The following is a 20,605-nucleotide window of genomic DNA, read 5'->3' as shown; positions in this document are numbered from 1 at the left end:
AGACATATGAACACAATGACCACTGTCCCAGAGAGACTACAATTTAAGATGACAAGTGACTCATGAAGGGTAGGATAGAGGGATACAATTTTTATAGAAATAGAGATGCAAAATTTTAATTGTTAGATAAATAAGAGTGCAGCCTGGTCTTGTCCGCCTCCCAACCCATCATCATCAATTTCTTGCAGATAATATGGCCAAGGTGGGTCTTGAGGAGAGAACTGAAGGGCTAGCTGTTTATGGATAAATGCAGGAAGGATGAACCAAGTTAATGGGCAGCATGGAAGAAGGTGCAAAGGCATTTGTGAGAGAAGCTGATCAAGCAGACATTCCCCACTGCATGCTTCCACCATTTCTCTTCAGTGGACAGCTCCCAAAAATGCAACACACTTACTGTGTTACTGACTTTCTGTTAAACGTTACCTAAGTATAAATAGAGGTTTTTAACCACAAAAACCTCCAATGAGGCAGGAAAAACTCACATTAATGGGGTGGGGGGAGCAGGGGGATGCACGGGGGAGTTTCTGAGCATTGCAAGTTTGCATACTGTTCTCATGTTTGCATGCAATAGGGGATTATATGCACTGGCAGAGAAATGGAGTTGATGATACCCATTGGTCTTTCTCATCCCTATTATGTATGGTAAAAGTAAAACAAATCCCCATAAATCATCGTGTTCCCTTTGTTAAACTGACAGGTGTAGTTTGAGTGATACATGTTATAGTTCATATTATTCTGCAGAGAATTCAATATGCTATTTCTTAAGAGCAATGAACTCTAAAGCACTCTGCTACTAAATCTTACGTAGGTGAGTGGAAAATGCTCGTGTGTGTGTGGGGATAAATGGGTTTGGCCCTATCCTGTTTGAGTCTGAGTTTCTTGTTTATTAGATGGATTTCTGCCTTCTCTCCTCCGTTGGATTCAGCTTTTCACTCACTGATTATTGAAGGCATATTGACAGCTCATGAAATCACCATTACCATAGCTGACTGGAATGTGTTTTCAAAGGGAAACGAGTCATTTAAAAACAGACTCACGCCGCTTTGGAGACTAGCTCTTTTGAGGCTGGGGGGACAGACTGTGCTTTTCCTGGAAGCCACACAGTAACATTAAAAGCAGCAGTGTCAACACCTTCAAAATGTAATTTTAAAATTAATACCTATGGAGTATTTTCTTTCCCCTCAGATTTCAAAGACTTACTGCTCTTACCCCTCTTCAGGCAGGTTCAGAGGGCCTGAGGCACTTGCCATTAATTCATTGCTCAGACACAATCTTCTAAAATTCTATTACATTCTTAAGGAATGACAAGCCTGGTTTCCAGTTATCGCTGCCTGGGACTGGACAAAGAAAGAACAGCGCTAAAGTATTCAGGCACACACAGAATCCCGAGGGACTAATGTTCCATTCAGGCAGAGCCATCAGTAGCTTTTAGTCAGTGTTGTGACTGGGATTCATAGCAATTTACTGGACTAGAATCAGATGGATATTTTCCTCGTAGTTTCCAGAGAACGATGATCTGCAAATCTTCCAGGATAAAAAGGTGGGGAAACATCCCCGAAGGCAGAAATGGCTTTGCTGGCCAACCTCAGCAGAAAGCAAGTCCCCTATTTAGCCCTCCTCTCAACAGGTCAAATGAAAACATAATACCACTATAGAAATCCATGGTACGCCCACACCGTGAATACTGCGTGCAGTTCTGATTGCCGTATCTCAAAAAAACGATTAGGGGTATGGAATAGCTTCCACAGGAGAGAGTAAAAAGTGCGGGACTATGCAGTTTACAGAAGAGGTGATTGGGGGAGGGAGGTTATGATAGAAATCTAAAATCATGAACGGTGTGGAGAAAAAGTGTAGTTTACCCCCTCTACATAACACAAGAACTAGGTCACCCAGATAAATTCATAGGGAGCAGTTTTAAAACAAACATAAGGAAATGTTTCTTCACACAATGCAGACAACCTCTGGAACTTTGTGCCATGGGATACCGGGAAGGCCAAAAGTATACCCAGGTTCAAAAAAAGAATTAAATAACTTCGTGGAGGATAGCTATTAGCCTAGATGCCCAGGGATGCAACCCTATGCTCTGGGTGTCCCTAAACCTCTGACTGCCAGAAGCTGGGACTGGATGATAGCAGATGGATCACTCAATTGCCCTGTTCTGTTCATTCTTTCTGAAGCACCTGGCGCTGGCCAGTGTCAGAAGACAGGATAATGGGCTAGATGGACCATTCGTCTGGCCCAGTATGGCTGTTCTTATGTCTTCACTCTGGGGAAAAAAAAGGTAGGCTCTTAATGCAAGATGTCTTCACTAGGATTTCAGCATGAGGTAGATAAGACAGTCTGTAGTTTTCACACCAGTGAGCAGGCAGACCCATCTTTTTTCATAGTGAAGACAAGGCCAAGTCCATGTTAACTTTGCCTATAATCACAGACTCTGTGGTGCATTCAATATCGGCAAAAGATTAGTGCCTTATACTCACTGCTTGTCAAGGTAAAACAGTTTGCAAATAGATCTCTGAAATTAGACTCCACCAGAGTCTTGTGTTGGTTCACTCAAATTACAGAGAAAACTCCATTAGCAATGGCCAGGTTTCTAGTATACATTGTGTTAATCTTCAGCCCATTGAACTCAACTGAAACCTACTTCTCCTTCCTCCCTAACGCCCTCTGTACTGCAGGAGTTGTTTTGTTTTCAAAGTGCTGATTAATCAGTTAAGTTAATAAATAACATCTGCAATGCATTTTATCAACTTCAAGTTTCCAAATTTAAATTATTTTATTTTCAGAAGAGTTTGGCCACCATTTTACATTTTCTTGAGGTTTTCTTTGAAAAAGGACGCTGCCAAGGTCCAAATTATCTTTTTTATGTGAGGGTTTCAATAGCTTGATCCAAAGTGAAAAGCAAGACAAAATAATTCCTAATGATATTTTTAATCCTATACAATTTTTTTTAAAACTAAGGAGGAGCTGGCTCTATTGTCAGCTGATTACAAGCATCATGAGGGGGAGATCAAAGCTGCAGTCAGACATGGGGAGCAGCAGGAAATTTCTACAGCTCTTTTAAGGTAAGTTCTGTATTTTGTTTTAGTGTGAACATCTATGGAATTCTTCTATTTCTTACTTTAAAAGAACTCTGGAAATCTCCCACTGTTCTCTCTCTGGTAGCATTGCTGTCTTCCTGTCTGGATACATATCATTAAAATGGCAGCCCGCAGCAGGAACACAATTTGGCAATTCATAGCAATGGAAGGGATTTGATATATGTTATTTTAAAATAATGCTCTGATTTCTCTAATTTCCACAATCTGATTTCATCTTTTATGTGGCAATCTAAGGCAGCAGTAAAAACCACGGCTTTTTAAAATACAGACCAGTCAGGCTGCAACACTGGAACAGTGTTTCGGTCACCACGGTTCAGAACAATTTAGATCCATTTGTGGCACCGGCTATAATCACAGAAAAGAATGAAAACTGAGGCTAAGTGTCATCAGAAGGTGATTTCACCCTATGCGGTCTGCATACATAATCCTTAGCAGCCAGGTAAGAGCAATGAGTTTGGTAAAGATAGTTTGGCAAAGAAAATCATGGATTAGTCATGGCACATTTTGATAAAATCTAGGTTTTAATCCATGTTTCTGATTTGGCCTTGATTGTGACTGTGCAGACTCCTTCCTTCCACCCCAGTCCTGCTTGGCCAGGCATCCCAGAAAGCAATTCCCTTTCTTCACACTTGTGCATAGTAGCCAGGGTGGTTATTACAAGAAGTGACCAGCTAATGTAACAAGACAGAGGTTTTGGGGAGGAGGCAGGGGGGCAGAATCAGTAGTCTCAAAAACTGATGCCCAGGACAAACTCACTGTCCCAATGAGCAAGGACTAAATACTCAAGTCTTCAGCAAATTGTTTTTAGTGTTCCTTAAAAGATAATGCAACTAATGTTAGGTTATGAATGCATCAAACAGGCACGGTATAAGAAAGCAACTTCTGTACTGTAAAGGCTTTTCAAAAAGAAATCAGACAAGGATTGGGAGTGAAAAAAACAAACCTATCAACAAAGCTGCTTCCACCAGAATGAAAAGCACTCAAATGCTGGGCTTTCTTCTCCTCTTAGGTTCTCCTGCATACCTAATACTCAATAGAAAGATTCTCTCTCATATGCCCCTGGTAGCGTTCAAGTGCTTCCTGCTCTCTGAAGGTCACCAACAATATTGTCTGTCATTCAAAATTTATAAGACCTTTGAGAACTCAGAAGGTTAAGTGAAAGCAGACTGGATCCCTCCCTTACCTTCTCGCAAGAAAAACATAAGCTTTGCTTTAACAGAAATCTTTCAGAAGGCCCAAAAATTAATCTCCCTCAGTGAGTGGAGAACACACACTTGCCATCTTGCATCAGCCAGAAAAGGTTTCAAAAGCTTGGTAGGAAAGGCACATTGCTGCATTAATGCAGATGCTCAGAGGCTATGCAAGATTAGGGAGTCATACTGAGGTCAGAGCCCTCTTCTCCTCTCCCCACCCATTGAAAGGCTCCCTTTCCCATTGTTCTGAAAGTTTCACCCATCTAAATCAAGTTTATTTTTCCCTGTGCAGAAGTGTGGGGAGCTCTCCTCTGGGATTAGAAGCTGAGGGCTGAGGCTTTGTGGAAGCTTTGGGGAACACAATCTTCTGACACAGGGAGTTGCCTTTGCTGGCCAGTTTCTCCAATTCTATGGTTTATTTGTGTTCAAGCATCCCCGAATCCTTGATTCAACAAACTTTTGAAAAAAAAAAAAACCACCACAAAACATCTCCACCAAGCCACTAAAAATTATTCCCATGCTTGGGAAAAAATGTTTGGGGAAACCAAATGTCAGCAAAGAGTTGTTTTCAATAACCATTGCAGTGATTGACTGTTCAGAGCCCATACCAATCCCCCTTCATCTTTCCAGTGAAGTCTCACCGCATTGCTTACAGGCCCTGAAGTTGGCTGAATTCCCAGTGTTGATATAAAAGCCTGCACACAGCTTCCTGCTGATGTAGGGAGACGCAGTGGAAAACATAACAGAATTCTCAGCCAACCCTGTTGGATATGCTGCAGAAAGTCTCCATCTCGCTATCTCCTGCCCTTTAACAAGTGAGATTTAATAAAGGTAGAGAAGGAAAATAGCAAGGGAAAACATCTAGGGGAAAAAGGCAAGACCAGAGACACAGAGTTTTTAGGCATCAGATATGCCAGGAAAGAACACTGCCAAGGTAGTATAAATATCACATGCCATTCCAGGAGTTATACCAATGATTTTTTAAAAATCAGATCTCCCCTCACATACTTTAGTAATTAAAGCTAATAAAGGCAGTAAGTCTTTCCACATCTTAGTTTTTATTCTTAGGAACTGCATTTCTATTGTGTTGCTTTGTTTTTGCAACCATAATAATGGAATATATTTACTGGCTGAAGCAACAAAGACTGTTGAGGTATCTGTCCTTACTCATCATCAGTAAAATCAGGACACAGTAATGGGAATAGATTTGTATCTCCCTGAAATAATTCTTCCATCAGTTCTGTGACTCCAGCCTGGAGGTCTGCAGTAGTCTATTCTCTCCTCTATTGGATACATTCCCTATTATGAGTTACGTAACCAAATCACTCGGACAGTCAACAATTCTATTTGACTTTAATAAGAAATCAGTTACTAATTGTGAGCTGCTGAGTTAAAAACAATGAACATGAGCATACTACATACAGACTTATTATACATCTGGAGGAAATACACACATCCCTAAGGATCCTTTGCTAGGGATAGATTTCCTGGAATTTGCCAGCAGTGAAGAATCTAATAAGCACCTTGTCAATCACGGTAGGCAACAACAGTGGGTTAGGTCCCTAAAAGCATTTACCAGCTGAATGTTATGTGCTCTGCAGTGACTGACTACCAATTAGGCACGGGGCACTGAGTTTGCCTTCTAGTCTTCGCTTCACCCATTTTGAACTTGTACACCTGCTAGAACAGCTCCCCAGAGGAAGGAGTAGCTTAAGCCCAACACTGATTTAATCTATCCCACCAGGTATAGGAGATAGCTACTTCTAATTAGAAAACACTAAAATACTCCTAATTATGTAACACCAGCTAGTGATATAAGCCCTGTTTGCATAGGGAATGGCACCAGGCCAGATATAACCATATTCAGAATCAATTGTGGCTAACAGAATTCCAGTGTTATTTCCCTATCTGGTGTGGAAAGGGATTGGTCATCTGCTGGGCACATGGTACAGCATCATGGTATTGAATACCAGGGAAAGGGGACTGGATGGGTTAATTTACAACATGGTTTGGCTAGCGAAGATCCCTAAAACAAGCAAGTAAGCAATGCAGGGTCTATACATGTCAAGGAAATCATGCAAGAACCACGCTAGCAACAGCTATGTTTAAGCACAGCAGTAGCTAGAACATTTCTGATCACAGTGATCACAGGTGTTCTGGTCCCAGGTAAAAATTCAGGGAAAGCAAGATCAAAGCCTGAGACATGCTAAAAGCCAAATGCTTTTTGCCCATCTGTTCAGATCTCTGCAGAAATTCTGAAGTAATTTTCTTCCTTTCACGGCTCTTTAATCTCCAGGTGATAAGGCACTAAGAACACGAAAAGTCAAGAAAGCAGAAAAAGCCAGTGATGGGAAAATTAACATTTCTGCACAAGAAGGGGATGAATACACACAGTTTGCATCAAGACCACCCTCAGAAAAGCTGTATGTCTGAGGAGAACCCATATATCCCTCTCTCAGTTCTGAGCCTGTGTCACATGCTCTAATTATTAACTGCACTGCAGCACCAGTGAAACTGGCATTTTCCCTCTCTGCAGTGAGAATTCTGGAGTTCTCTGACTGAGTCCACTGCAGAGGCTGTGAGTGCAGCAGGGGCACAGATGAAACTCTTCTGATTCTGTTATGGGGCTTGTGCATTATCTCCTTCCGTAATCTAACCAATTAAAGGGCCATACACTAGGGCTTCTCTACAAACCAACATTTGCAGTGAAAAGGAATCCTGCTAGGAGTGTTCTTTTATGACCCCTTCTGCTAAGAGGAGGAAAAAAGGGGAAAAACCTACAGTTTTAGACAAACAGATTCTCAATTCCAGTGTGAAATCTTTTCATTTTGGAAAAGAGAAAAGAATGCAACAGAACAAAGAAAATAAACCTGGAAACTGCCCAGGAGTTTGGAGAAGAGCTCCCCTCACTCATGAGTTGTACCCAGTACACTCCACACTTCCAATATACAGACCGTCTCCTCTTTATGGGATTCTCCAATAAGTGATAGTGGTACCAGCCTCTTATATACAGGATACCCCCTTGGCACTGAGCAGCAGCAGCTCCCGCTGCTTTAGAGATTGCTACTCAGTTTTTCAAACTCATCTTTCAAATATTTACTAAGAAAGCAAGCCCAAGTAAAGTTAAGAACTGAGCTTCTCCCCTAAAAACTCACAACTCCTGTCTAAATCTCCCTCAGATGTAACGAAGGCAATTTTCCTAGGATTGCCCTCTTCTCTGTTCTTGTCTACCAAGACTTGTTCCTTATTAGCTCCTGTACAGCATAGACACCAAAGTGCTTTAGCAAACGCAGTATCACCCCCATTTTAAAGACAGGGAAACGGAGTCAAAGAGCGATGAAGTAACTTGCCACAGAGGGGAGAGTCCTGGGGCAGGACCAGAAATAAAACCTAGGTCTCCTGTCTTCTAGTCTAATGCCTTCACACTGGACCAGTTTCTCCTCTGTATTAGAACTCCTGACTGAAGGCAAGAATTTGTCCGAACATTGGGTCCTTTTATTACTTCAATGCTGAAAGCAGGAGGATGTATTTCAGTGTCCCTTGGGGACTGCAAGTGCCCCTCCACTGCCTATACCCTGTCCCCAGTTTTTGAGATACATATACTGTGGTGGCCATAAAGATGTAGTCAGGAGCTAAGAGCATTTGAAAATGAAAATGAGCTTCAGGGAGGCAGAACAGCAGCAAAGGTGGGCCATGTCCCTTTGTCAGAGGGTAGCACATCATGGACAGGCTTCACTTCTATTTTCGGACTGACCACCCGGATCAGCTTTCAAAACTGCTTAGAAAAAATAAAAGGCTGTTAGAATTCCAAAAGAACGCTAAAGGTTTGACCACAGCAGGGACACAAGTGGGAGTGTGCTTTTTTTTTTTGTGGAGAGAGAGAGAGAGAGAGAGAAACAAGAACCCAGCTTACTCCACTATTGGTCTCTGCTTTTGACAAAAATGTTTCTCATCACACACAGCCTGACAAGAATTTGCCCCCAGGGAAAGACAGAAGCTCTGGCTAGAAGAGGGCTCAGACAGGATTACATGCAGAACAAAAAGGTCAGGCTTTTGGTCTGCATGTGGGGCACATGCTCGTTTGTGGTATACAACATAATTTTGCTATGGAAGGCTCTTGAAATGCCAGCAACAGAAAACAAGCAACAGCCAACACACTCATGAGGAGAGGGAGCCGCTGTACTTTCAAAGAAAAATACCTGTCACTCCCAACTGACAGAGTCTGGTGTCATCTCAGGTCACTGGAAACATGTGGGAGCCTTGCCTGCTGATGCCTCAGATGGCAGGGGTGTGCCCTGAGCACAGCACACAAGAGGGGTCAGCCACCAAGATACCCATGCTACATGCTCAGAGATCTCTACCCCTGCTCTCGGGCGTCTGCAGCAATGTGTCACCATGCTTCATCTCTGCAAACGCTCTGATGCTTTCATCTTCCCACTTTTCTGAGCCCTGCCAGGACACCACTGCTGCTTTGCTGAAAAGTTACTAGCTGGCTGGGACGTTCATCCATCCCTACAAACAAAACCTCTAGCAGTAAGTTTAACAAGGCTGAGAAGTAAAAGCTGAGTGCTGGAGCAAGTTACATTTCCATAGGTCCAAGATGCATCAGGGACTAGTAAGGTTTTAATTAGGATAATTGCTTTATCACCATGTATCCTAGCTCTTTCTTAGACCAGTGACAGGTTTCAGAATAGCAGCTGTGTTAGTCAGTCTCTAAGGTGCCACAAGTACTCCTTTTCTTTTTACGGAGACAAACAGTGAGTGACTTCCACGTGGGACAAGATGGCTCAATTGTGTCTTTCACACTTTCTTCCTACCAAGCAAAAGCAAGACTGATCGATTGATATTTTTTAAAAACAGGCATCCATTGGAGCAGCCAGACTGAATCAACCGCGTGCTCCATCTATTCCGTTATCCTGCCTCCGACAGCAGCCAGGACAGATGCTTCAGAGGAAGGAGTAACAATCCTTGTGGACGACAATTATGGAATAATCTGTTGTAGGGAAAGTTTCTCCCTAATCCCAACAGCTAATGCGTAGTTTACATCCTGAACTATGAGGGTTTAATACGATTATTTTTAATCCTATATTATATATAAAACTTTGGATGCTCTACTTCTCCACATAAAGAACCTCAAAAACCTCAAAATCTCAAAAACCTGTTCGAATTCTGGCCTCAATATCAGCTCACTGGGTTAATCATATGTTGGGTAAAAAAAGCAATTCCTTTTGTCAGTGTTATATTTGCTGCTTTTCTATGTCTCAGAATATCCCATGTTCTTGTATTATGAGAAAGGGTAAAAAGAGGCACATGATTTTCCTGCTCTATACAGTCATCATTCTATACTCCCTCTTAGTCATCTCCTCTCTAAAGTGACCAGTTCCAAATCCTACAAGACACATACTCCAGGAATGACAGATCCTCTGGAGAGAGGAGGATTAGCTGTTTACGGGATAAAATGGCTAAAATGGTCTCTGTACCAAACCAAAACGGAAAAGCACTCAAGAGATACAGCTCATGTGGAATACTTTAAATATGACTGTCAAACCTAGGAGCATTCCCCACGAGAGTCATCTTGTTCAAACTGCTACAAAATCATACCTGCTAGAAAGCCCTCATGTCCTGGACCTCCAAGGCTGTTATGTTCTCTGACATGCCAGACTTAGTCACCGAAAGGGCTAAAACCCAAATGGAAACTCCCATGAATTCCTAGCCCTCTCTCCCACCCCACAGGGAAGAGGTGAGTGGAGGGAAGTCTCCCCCCCACCCCTTTTTTGGCCTAAGTCTGTGTTGATTTCAGCCGGTAGGCACTTGATATGAACAGATTAGCTGGGAGGGGCTAGAATGCTGTGTACGGCTGCAGGGGGGTGGAGGTACACAGGAGAAAAGATATTTAAGATGCTGAGAGATAGAGACTTCCAGAGTGCACAGACTCCTACAGGAAAGGGCTGCAGAAGTCCCCTTTAGACTCCACCTTCACTGAGAGAGACGGGGAGAGAAACAGAGCTGGGCACCAGCGTGCTGCAGCACTTTCAGAAGAGTTTCATCTGTGCCCCTGCTGCACTCACAGCCTCTGCAGTGGACTCAGTCAGAGAACTCCAGAATTCTCACTGCAGAGAGGGAAAATGCCAGTGAAAGTCACTATGCAACTGGCATGGCTCTGTGTTATCACCTTGTCCTTGGCCATCTACCCAGCGTGGCTGCAGAAGCCTCCCAAGAGGAGAACGACCAACGGGAACACCCAGCTCAAAATGATGGGCTGCTGCAATGAGATGAAAGAGCTCAAGCTGCAGATAGCCAATCTGAGCACCATGCTGGGGGCGCTGAGCAAGAAGCAGGAAGACGACTGGGTGAAGGTGGTTATGCAGGTAATGGAGCTGGAAGGGAGCACCAAGCAGATGGAGTCCCGGCTCATCGATGCCGAGAGCAAGTACTCCGAAATTAACAGCCAGATAGACATCATGCAGCTGCAGGCAGCCCAGATGGTCACACAAACCTCAGCTGGTAAGGATGGAGCCTCTAAGCTCCCAGATGCGCCTCTTAATGCAGAACTCCAACTAACCACCAACTTTTAACCTATGCTAGCATGTCCCATTAACACAGCTGGCAACTGTGCCTACTGACTGCCAATCTACCCAGTGCGCTTCTGCAGACACAGCAGCGCAAAAAGATGCCAGTTTATTTGGCCAGAAATCCGCAGATCCAGTTATCAGTTTGATATCAGATCTGCTCTCTGTCAAGGGTCGGGGGAGAAGAACAGATCCTGCAATTGCAGCGGGATGGACTCATTTAATACATCTCTCCCCCTACCCGCAATCTGACAGGCAGGCAGTCAGTTTGTGTGGGAAAGCCTCTGGCAATAATATGCCCATGTCATCCAGAACGCTGGTAGGGGATCAGGGGTTAGTTAAACAACTGGAGACACTTCTAACCACCCCTGCAGATGCAATACCATCTTTACGCCTGTCTGAGCCAGAAGCAAATAAAAAAAAAAAAAAGGACATCTTTTGAATAATAATTCTCAGAAATCCAAGGTTGTAGATTATGCAAAATCCCTGATATAACAAACACATTTCAATGGCTTAAAATTTTCCCTCCTTCCCTGGTATAGCGACGCAGGAAAGTTTCACAGCACATTTGCTTTGGATATGCTGAGGAAAGTCTACTCCAAAGGGAGACCATTCCAACAAGGCTAAACTTCCCTATAAAGACGGCTATTGCCTGGGGTGATCGTATGTGTTTAACACCTTCATTCTGGGTCTGTTTTGCAGCGGGAAAAAAAAAAAATCTTAAACCATTAGTGTTTACTAAGTTCTGCTTAAGGAAAAGGTTTAACGTCGTTAGTTTGGAAACACTGCTCACTATTTATACCGTCTTAAATAAACGGAAAGGTTTTACCGTAATGAGTCTCATCAGGGGTATAGTAACGCTGCAATGTGGTTCTGTAAAATAAAGCAGCACACAGAGAAAGCCAGCCAAGCAGGGACTTGAGCAGCCAGATGCAGGGAATTCATGCCACCAGGTGAAAGTCATTCACCCTGCAATACACTGAAAAAACTGTCAGGTGGGATAAAAATCCTTACCCCGGCTAGCTTCTCTCCCCTCCCATAAAAGCAGCTGTGTACACCATCTGCCCTCAATCAGCTCCTATCCAGAGAGAAAGGGGGGCTGGCAAGACTGAGATTCAGATGAGCTAAATGCCACCCCCACCCCCACCCCCATCGCAAACTGTGATACAGAAACTATTGTGCAATGTGTTTTATTCACAAACTTAGCTAATCTGCCCCATCACATGATCAGAGCAGGCAGCTGGCCTGGCCATTCTGTCAGATAGGGACCTGTGTATGAAGAGGCAACGAATGTACACGCTCATTCCCCAGCATGGAACTTTTATTCACACACTGGTAATTTTAATAGAAAATAGAAATGGCTGTGAAGGCTGGAGCTCTGTGTACTACAGTAAGAGGTTAGGAGACTATGAAGGTAACAGGCAATGGATACTGTTTTGATTCTGCTAGTTACACATACAAGCCATTAGTTTCCTGTATAGCACAGCATCTCTGTCCTTTACGCTTAGCTCTTTCCTCCCCAGATCCATAATAGAGCTCTTCAGAGCTCCCCATTTTAGTCTCCCTCACCCTACCATCATCTGGGCCCCGAGACTGTGGCCACCACACAAGGGCTTCAGGCACAAGGAGCCCCCCCCCCCCCATTCACTTCAGAGCAGGCCAGAGGGGTCGCGATTGAGCGCCTGACACTTCCTCCCTCTCAAAAGTGCTGCTTTCAAAGTTCCCCCACTGCCTGATGGTTGGGAGAAGAAAAAGGCAAGACTGCAAGCTGTAAAGTGTGACCGCTGCCCCCCAGAGCCAAGCACAAAGCCACTTCCTTGTATATTTTATAACCAAGCCAGAGATGACTAAATTACATTCAGCATTCTTTCCGGTGTGCTAGAATTAATACCGTACCTAGCCCTATACATGGGGCTTTGCAATTTGCTTCAAGGCCTCATAACCACCCATCCAACACCAGCCTGATCATCTCTCTCATTTTTAACAAGTGCGGTCTCATTTCATGGGCTTTCGAGTTCCTATGAGGAGTATTTTCTGTTTGGGGGCTGAAGACAAAAGGCTTAGCAATCCCACAGAAAGCACCTCACGGCCCAACGCTGCCACCTCTCTGGCTCACATGCAAACCTGACCAGCACCAATACTGAGGCCATACAGCTCATCGATAGGTGAGCTGAGCTGTTCCATGCACACATCACACCCCAGGCAGATTCTTCTCCACTCTTTCGCACTTCACTGGAGATGCAACAAAATGGCCCCTTTGAATGTTTATCTCAAGAACTGCGTTAAACCTTTGAGAACACACATCTGCAGTAGGTGGTCCTTCTCCTGTTCAGGATCTTACTTCCTGTGTTTGATCCAAGCAGATGCTGTCTATGACTGCTCATCCCTTTACCAGAAGAATTACAGAATCTCCGGGGTTTACAAGCTGCCACCTGATGAATTCTTGGGGAGCCCCGACCTAGAGGTGAGGATGCCATGCATACAAAGTGCACACCTTTGGTTCTAGCAGAGCTTCTTCAATACTGTACATTCTGAAAACACTTATACTGAAGTCCAGTTTTTATAGTGTCGGAGGGAGGGAGATGGCATATTACATTTTAAGTCCCTACAGGATCTTATATTATAGGGATGGAGAGGGTATATTAGAGAGAAAGGTTCAGAGCAAATCAGTTTTTCGGGCCTCTTTGCACAGACCAACAAACTCCCTTGACAGATGGGGTTTGGTGCAGAGAGTGTCCTGCCCCGCTTCGTGATCTTGTATACAGTGAAATTGGAAGTGGGACCCTGTAACCCTTGTGACTGGTTAGCACTGCATCCTCTCTTGCTCCAGGTGCACTGCGACATGGAGACAGATGGTGGTGGCTGGACCATCATCCAGAGGCGCAAAGTTGGCCTGATCTCTTTCAACAGAGATTGGAAACAATACAAGGAAGGATTTGGCAACATCCGGGGAGATTTCTGGCTAGGGAATGAAAATATCTATCGGCTCTCCAGACGCCCGACCATGCTGCGAGTAGAGCTGGAGGTAATTCACAGGTTCTCACTTCCAGCAGTAAAAGCTTCTAGGGCACAGTGGTTCTTTAGTAGAAAGTGCAATCTCCTAACAGCAATGGAGGGCTATAGGATTCGCATATTTAGATTAGAGAGACTAATGCGAGAGAGACCCAACACAACAGAAGCATATTCCCCAGTGTTTACTATTGGTGTAATAGAAACTTCACGGGGCTACAGATTGGATCTTGGGTAAGCCACAGGCTCTAAAGGATTCTCAGATGAATTTTGCCCATCACTGAGGTGAACAAGGGTCATAGCCCAGGACACAGGGATTATGCTGCTGACCATTTTATAGGGATGTCCAACTACAGATTGGAGGGACTCAAGCTCACTCCTTTGGGCAGGAGCGCTCCTGAGACGGCACATGGGGAGGAAGGAGTGCTTTGCATTAACCAGCAGCAACTTCTCCTGTCTATTAATGGCTGGTGAGTTATTAATCAGGCCAGGTCATGGCTGGAAGAATGGCAGCTGTAAGTGTAGGGCCTTGGGAGATGGGCATGGGGTAATCGACAAAATGGTGGTTTGTGGGGCTTCCACAGAATCTAAACGCCACTCCCTGAGGGAGGAAAAACCAACTTGAGTTAGTCCACATTTAAGATAAGGCTGTTGGATAGAAGGGAAGCATATCAGATTTCTGCATATAGAACTTAATGTCAGTGCAGACCACCTAGCAAACATGATGCCTTGGTAATTCACCAGCCTGCTATGCTAAGAGAAAATTTGTTTATTCCAGTTTGCCTTAGTCGAGTTCCTGCAGTCTAGTCTGTAGTCTCTATTTTAAAAGAGAAATTACCATTGAAAACTCAGCTAACATTTCTGTCCAGAGAAGAGGCACGCATCCCAGGTAAACACAGCTGCCAAAGTCTGCCTAGCACCCTTGTTTTTTAAAAAACAATCTGTTTCCTCTTCACCCCTCTAATCCCCTGTGGCAGGACTGGGAAGGCAACATCCGCTACGCACAATATAACCACTTCACCCTGAGCAATGAGTTGAATAGCTACCGCCTTTTCCTGGGGAACTACACCGGCAACACAGGGCACGACTCCCTAAGGTACCACAACAACACAGCCTTCAGCACCAAGGACAAGGACAACGACAAGTGCGTGGATCACTGTGCCGAGTTCCGTAAAGGTAAGGCGCAGATTCCTCCTCTACAAGTGTTTGAATGAACCACGCTATGCAACATATGGATGGCGTCATGGTTACAGAGTGAGACTAATCAATTGTTTTAAGTTGTTAACATTCTGATGGCAGATCAGTGAACTGATGACTGTTTCTGGAATATGCATATGTCAGTTACCTGGCCAACTGGAGAATTGAAATGGGATCTACTCAGAGCCACAATGTGTGTTATAGACATTAGTGGTCCCATTGCACTTTCCACAGGAATCAGGGTTTGCCCTGGTGTTTTTGGCCAATACTTGATCTACCTACACAGTTACGTGTACTGTGCATCAATTATCTGCTTGGCTATCCCAGAGGTGGGTGAAATTATCCCTGTGTATTTTTTATATTCAGTTACAGATGGAAGGTACTAAATAAATGTAAGATTATATATAAAATATGGGCTGCAGTGACTTGCAGAATTATTTTTATCTGGAGGTTCATGCACCTTGAGCTCTACTCCATTCATGTTGTAATGAGAGTCTCTAGATGGAATATTCTATTCAGCTTTTTATATTGTTCTCATCACCAAGGTAACTGAGTGCTTTTGAACTCACTGCAACTCACTCTTTTATTTTAAATGTCTTAATACAGCCCCAATATGTAGAGGGATAAGCTTCACCTCTGTAGGCTGTATGGTGAAGCAATTATAGCCCCTAAGGGAAACGTTTCTGAATTCAGCTGTTATACTTTACTGTTGCCTTAGTTGCAAAGTAAACCCTCAGACAAATGGCATTCAGAAGCATACCAGAGCCAACCAGCTAAGAACACTGAACAGTGTCCTCTGCTGACCTTTTGTTTTCAAAGAGGGAGAGAGGGAAGAAATGGAGAGGAAACTTTCAAAGGTGCATCAAGTGCCTCAGATAAGAACTTTAACGAAGAGACACTGGGCTTATTTGGCTACATCACGTTGGTGATTTGCCCTGTTCATTGCATGTCTGAACTCTTTAAAGAAGGGCTCACCAGTCAGTGTGTCTTGAATTTAGCTCCTTTCCCAATGTAATGAGAGCTGCCAAGGGCACAGGCTCCCAGAATGAATTCTGCACCTGGCCCCTCTCCCACTCCTTCCCTGCAGAGGGACAATTGTTCACATCATGAACACAGAACACCAGCATTAACTAAATGGTAGACAAAGGCTTTCTCTGTTTGTTTCCTGCAAGGTGGATACTGGTACAACTGCTGCACAGACTCCAACCTGAATGGGGTTTACTACCGCAAAGGGGAAAATACCAAAAACACGGATGGAATCACCTGGTATGGCTGGCACGGCTCAACCTACTCCCTGAAAAGAGTCGAGATGAAGATCCGGCCAGAGGATTTCAAACCCTAGGGGGAACCAACACTCAATTGTAAAGCTACGGTGACACTGCTGCACTGAGGGGAAACAGCCTGGAATCTCAAAACCAGCCACTGAAATGGTTTACTTCATCTAGAAAGTGTGCGAATGCAAGGGCTATATACTCTGACTATGCATCACACATTAGTTCTGAGGCAGACCTGGGAGAGAGGAAAGGCACCAACATTACCATGGCTCAGCCCAGTTCTGTTCTCTTGAGGCACCCTCTCCCCAACAGGATACACGCTATGTTAGAATAGGCACATCCTGCAGTAGCAGCATCTTCAGGAAGGATATGTTGTGATTACACTAGCACCAGGACTTACAGTGCCTTATTGATTGACCAGTTAGAGTTTAGGGAAAATGCAGCTTTTACCCTCCTTTTTGCCATCTCTGTAGTGTTTAGATTCATTGAGGGTGAATACAAATCTTGCCAAGGAAGATAGTTTCTATTAAGACCCAAGAAACAGAGGAGAGGGGCTTTTATTTCAGACCCTTCAAACAACGTAGAAATAGCCACAATGAGATGTTCCTCCAGTGCATGTTAATTGCCCCATTCTCCCCATGCAGGAAAAGCTAGGTTGAAGCTTTAGGCAATTGCATGTTGCACCTGCTCTTTCCTGAAGTCTCATCACCACCTTCTGGCCACTAGTCACAGGAAAACACCCATGCAAGACTATACTCCCAGGAAGAGTGCTTTCTGGGAAAGACCTCAAGTCCCATCTGCTCTAGGCTATGTGGAGGTGGGAGATCTATACTACAAAGCACATGAGGGACTGGGATGCAACTCTCTGAGTTGCAACGAACTGATTTTCAACTTTACTAGTGTTCCTCTTGGAACACAGAAGGGCCATTTTGTGCCACCTCATCATACTATCAGCAAGACCAGGAACGAACAGGGAGCAAACATAGCCAGAAGCTTTTTAACGTTGACACTGTAATCCAAAACACAAGGGGGGGGGAGGGGAAGGGTCTTTTAATGTTTAATTGGAAAAAGGCATGTTAATGGAAGTGCTAGTAAACAAAGGATCAAATAATATAGAGATTATGTGTGGCTCTAACACAGCAAAGGATCCTGGAGAGCATTACGCACTAAGAGAAGCAATCTCGAGTGGTTTGTGTTGTCACTGGAACCCAAGTTGTATTTAAAAGCTTTACTCCATCGAATCTCTATTTTATGACGCTTGATCCTGAACTTCCAGATGCTTTTAACTTTCTGTTCTTACTTAAAGAGAATCCAGATGTGGGAAATATTTAACACTCTGCTTTATGGTTTACAAGCATAGGATTATTCACCTTGGATCAGACCGCTAGTCCATGAAGAACACTGTATTGCCACCAGCTTTGACCAGTATTCGATGCTTTAGAGAAAGGCAAAATACACCAGAAGAGGCACCTAGTAAAGTTTACAGCGCTGCCCACGTGTCAGGGGTGGGGTGGGAGAGAAGGAGCACGTTATTCGTTTCATTATGGTATTGAATTACAGTGCGGGGGAGGGATAGCTTAGTGCGAGAGAGGGATAGCTCAGTGGTTTGAGCATTGGCCTGCTAAACCCAGGGTTGTGAGTTCAATCCTTGAGGGGGCCATTTAGGGAACTGGGGCAAAAATTGGGGATTGGTCCTGCTTTCAGCAGGGGGTTAGACTAGATGACCTCCTGAGGTCCCTTCCAACCCTGATATTCTATGAAAGTTCAAAGGAATGCATCTGGGAGCAGAGCTCTAAGGGAAGCCAGAGAATCCTCAAGTGCCAAGGGAAATTAGAAATGTACAAAAACCCTCACTTGCTGGTGGGATGCCATACCCGGGAATTTCCAGGTGTGTTTTGTAGGGTTATTTTTTTGTAAGCACTGCCTAAAAGTTCCACATTGAAAACCAGCACATTCCATTTGCTTACCTAAGAGTGTCTTGAAAAAGATGGTTAAAAAAGGGCAGCCACACCATTGCTTGAATATGTAGAAAAAGATGGTTATAGTTAATATATCTATTTTTATTCACTTTACAAAAACAGAGCTTGAGCCTAATTTAAAATTTTCTGTCTTACGCGGAACAGGAGATAAAGGTTTCCTGGGAAATGCCTTATATATGTTGACTATTCATACTGCGCATTGGAACAGCATTGTATACAAATATGCAGTCTGTGTAATGGATTTTTTTTATACCAAACTTTTCCATATCTGTAATAGACTCTCATTTTTAAACCTGTTTTCTTCTAGTCTTGCTCCTTAACTTGCTGTTTGATACAAACACTCTTACAGACAGAGGGATTAAGGTCAGGAAAGGGGAACGCCATCAAGTTCTGAAGCATCCTAGGGGATGCAAGAGAGGCAAAGGGATGAAAGCAGATTGCAGAGAGGGCAAAAATAGCCCAGCATGATACATAGAAGCAAATATCTGTAAGGTAAACAAAGGTGAAAGCATAAATCTAAAAGCAAGCATCTTCAGAGAGCTTAAAATTCCACCGTATAAAGACCAAAACAACTTGTTCAAGAGGCTGTGCCCTTCCTCATGCCACAGAGAACTTCATACATTGATTGAAGAGAGAGAGAGAGAGAGAGGTATATACCAGTTCAACAGGAAACATTCCTCCTAGTCCAAGCCAATGTGGAATTCTAACATACAGGACTCAAAGCTACAGATTCCTTGCTATCCTTTATCCTTGTGATGACAGTAGCATTCACAATGTGCTATATATTGCTCGCCCATATAGGAAAACAGTAAGTTCCTTTAAATGAATAATTGTTTAATAGCATATTGCAGACTTGTACCCTTCTGTCCCACTGAAAGCCCTACAACAATCCATTTCCCTCATCTCCCCACCCTTGAGTGATCTCTTGAAGGCAGATTTAACAGAGTTCAGTAAGAAACCTGCTCATGCTTGTGTCCTTGTCTCTGATTCTCCCCAGGGAATAAAAGAGCTCAGCTCCTTGTTTCAGACAATGATCCGAACACGGTTGCAAAGGCAAATGCTGCTCTGCACAAGTGCCGGAGCCTTTAAAACCAAGACTCTAGTTGTTAGGACGCAGCCTCAGCACGAAGAATAGGAAGCAAGTGAATAAAATTAGTTAATCGATTTCAGTGAGGCAGGCAGGGAAGGAACTAGCATTCACTGATTAACGAAGAGTTATGTATCCCCAGGGAAAGATCCTTTCACAGGAATGTCCACATCTCACATTGAAATGATTGTTTGGCTGGCTCGGAGCAGTATACTTGACAAGTTCAGTAATCTGAATCTCTCAACAGCTGAATCAAGCTCTACACAAGCTAGGAAGGAAAAATATGGAAGCTAATAGAGAGAAGGACGTGCTGCTAAGTTGTGACTCAAATCCTGCCCATTCTCTGGGAAGTAACTTACAGCAGAACACACGGCCAGGTGTACAAAGCAGGTAGGGAGGCTGGAAGGCTCGCTGTCCCACTACTTCACAGTTGGGAACAGAAGGCTGGTGCAAATGGTTTTGCATTATGCTCTTATTCTCCTTTGCCTTCCATTTTGCAGCAAGGCACAAAACCTTCAGTTTGCAGCTCGAGCCCAGAGAGTTGCTGCATCGCTCTGCCCACCCCAGTCTGCCACAACAGCATTTTCCACTTGGAGGGCAAGAGCCAGGATATTCACCCCAAAGCTGCACCTCCAAGCCTGGTCCAACTCTGGTTATTTCTTCACCAAAAGAGCCTTGACTCCTGAAATGTTTAGGAAGTCTTCACCCTCCCACTCCCAAAGCAGCACTCAAGGCACTGGACAGAGGGTTCAAATATAATGAACACGTAGAACAGACATATTAGAAGGCCAAGCAAAGTCACATTAACAAACAAACAAGGAGTGGGGTCTGAATGCAGGAGCAGACACCGATCACGCTAACATCTCTAAGAGTGGAGAGGGATAAACTGAGTGGACATGCAAGGGGAACTCTTTGCTGCTTCAGGAATGGTTCTGAAAGGCAAAAAGAACCTGGGGTTTTTATGTGACCTCCTCTTGGATGTGCCATGACCACCACTGCAGAGCAAGATGGCCACAACGCCTGCAAACCGGGTGTTGCAATGGTATCGACTAATTTGCATTTGAAAGAATTTGTACCAGCTTTTCACCTGTCCCTCTTTTCCCTTACACCTCTACCAGAGCCTGATAGAGACATCTCCAGATATTCACCACTATAGTACAGCTATTTCTTCCATCCTCATCACAAAGGGCCTGCCA

General features: G+C 44.0%; 2 protein-coding genes across 4 annotated transcripts in view; one reads left to right on the top strand and one right to left on the bottom strand.

Annotated features, from left to right (window-relative positions):
• Nucleotides 1–20,605, bottom strand: part of MTOR (mechanistic target of rapamycin kinase) — a 102,967-nt gene that overhangs the window by 50,762 nt on the left and 31,600 nt on the right. The window lies entirely within an intron of this gene.
• On the top strand, nucleotides 10,130–17,328 carry ANGPTL7 (angiopoietin like 7). 2 transcript variants are annotated; one of them, XM_074975310.1, is made up of 5 exons: nucleotides 10,130–10,798; nucleotides 13,227–13,327; nucleotides 13,694–13,888; nucleotides 14,850–15,048; nucleotides 16,242–17,328. In XM_074975310.1, the coding sequence occupies exons 1-5, from the start codon at nucleotides 10,420–10,422 to the stop codon at nucleotides 16,409–16,411; spliced, it is 1,044 nt and encodes a 347-aa protein (XP_074831411.1). In that variant the 5' UTR covers nucleotides 10,130–10,419; the 3' UTR covers nucleotides 16,412–17,328. The 2 variants fall into 2 exon arrangements, with proteins under 2 accessions (XP_074831411.1, XP_074831410.1); XM_074975309.1 differs by having other exon boundaries at nucleotides 13,224–13,327.

This window comes from Natator depressus, chromosome 18 (genome assembly GCF_965152275.1).
Source record: "Natator depressus isolate rNatDep1 chromosome 18, rNatDep2.hap1, whole genome shotgun sequence".
Classification (NCBI taxonomy): Eukaryota; Metazoa; Chordata; order Testudines; family Cheloniidae; genus Natator; species Natator depressus.
Note: the sequence above shows the minus strand (reverse complement) of the source record. Positions and strands in the feature narration are given on the sequence as shown.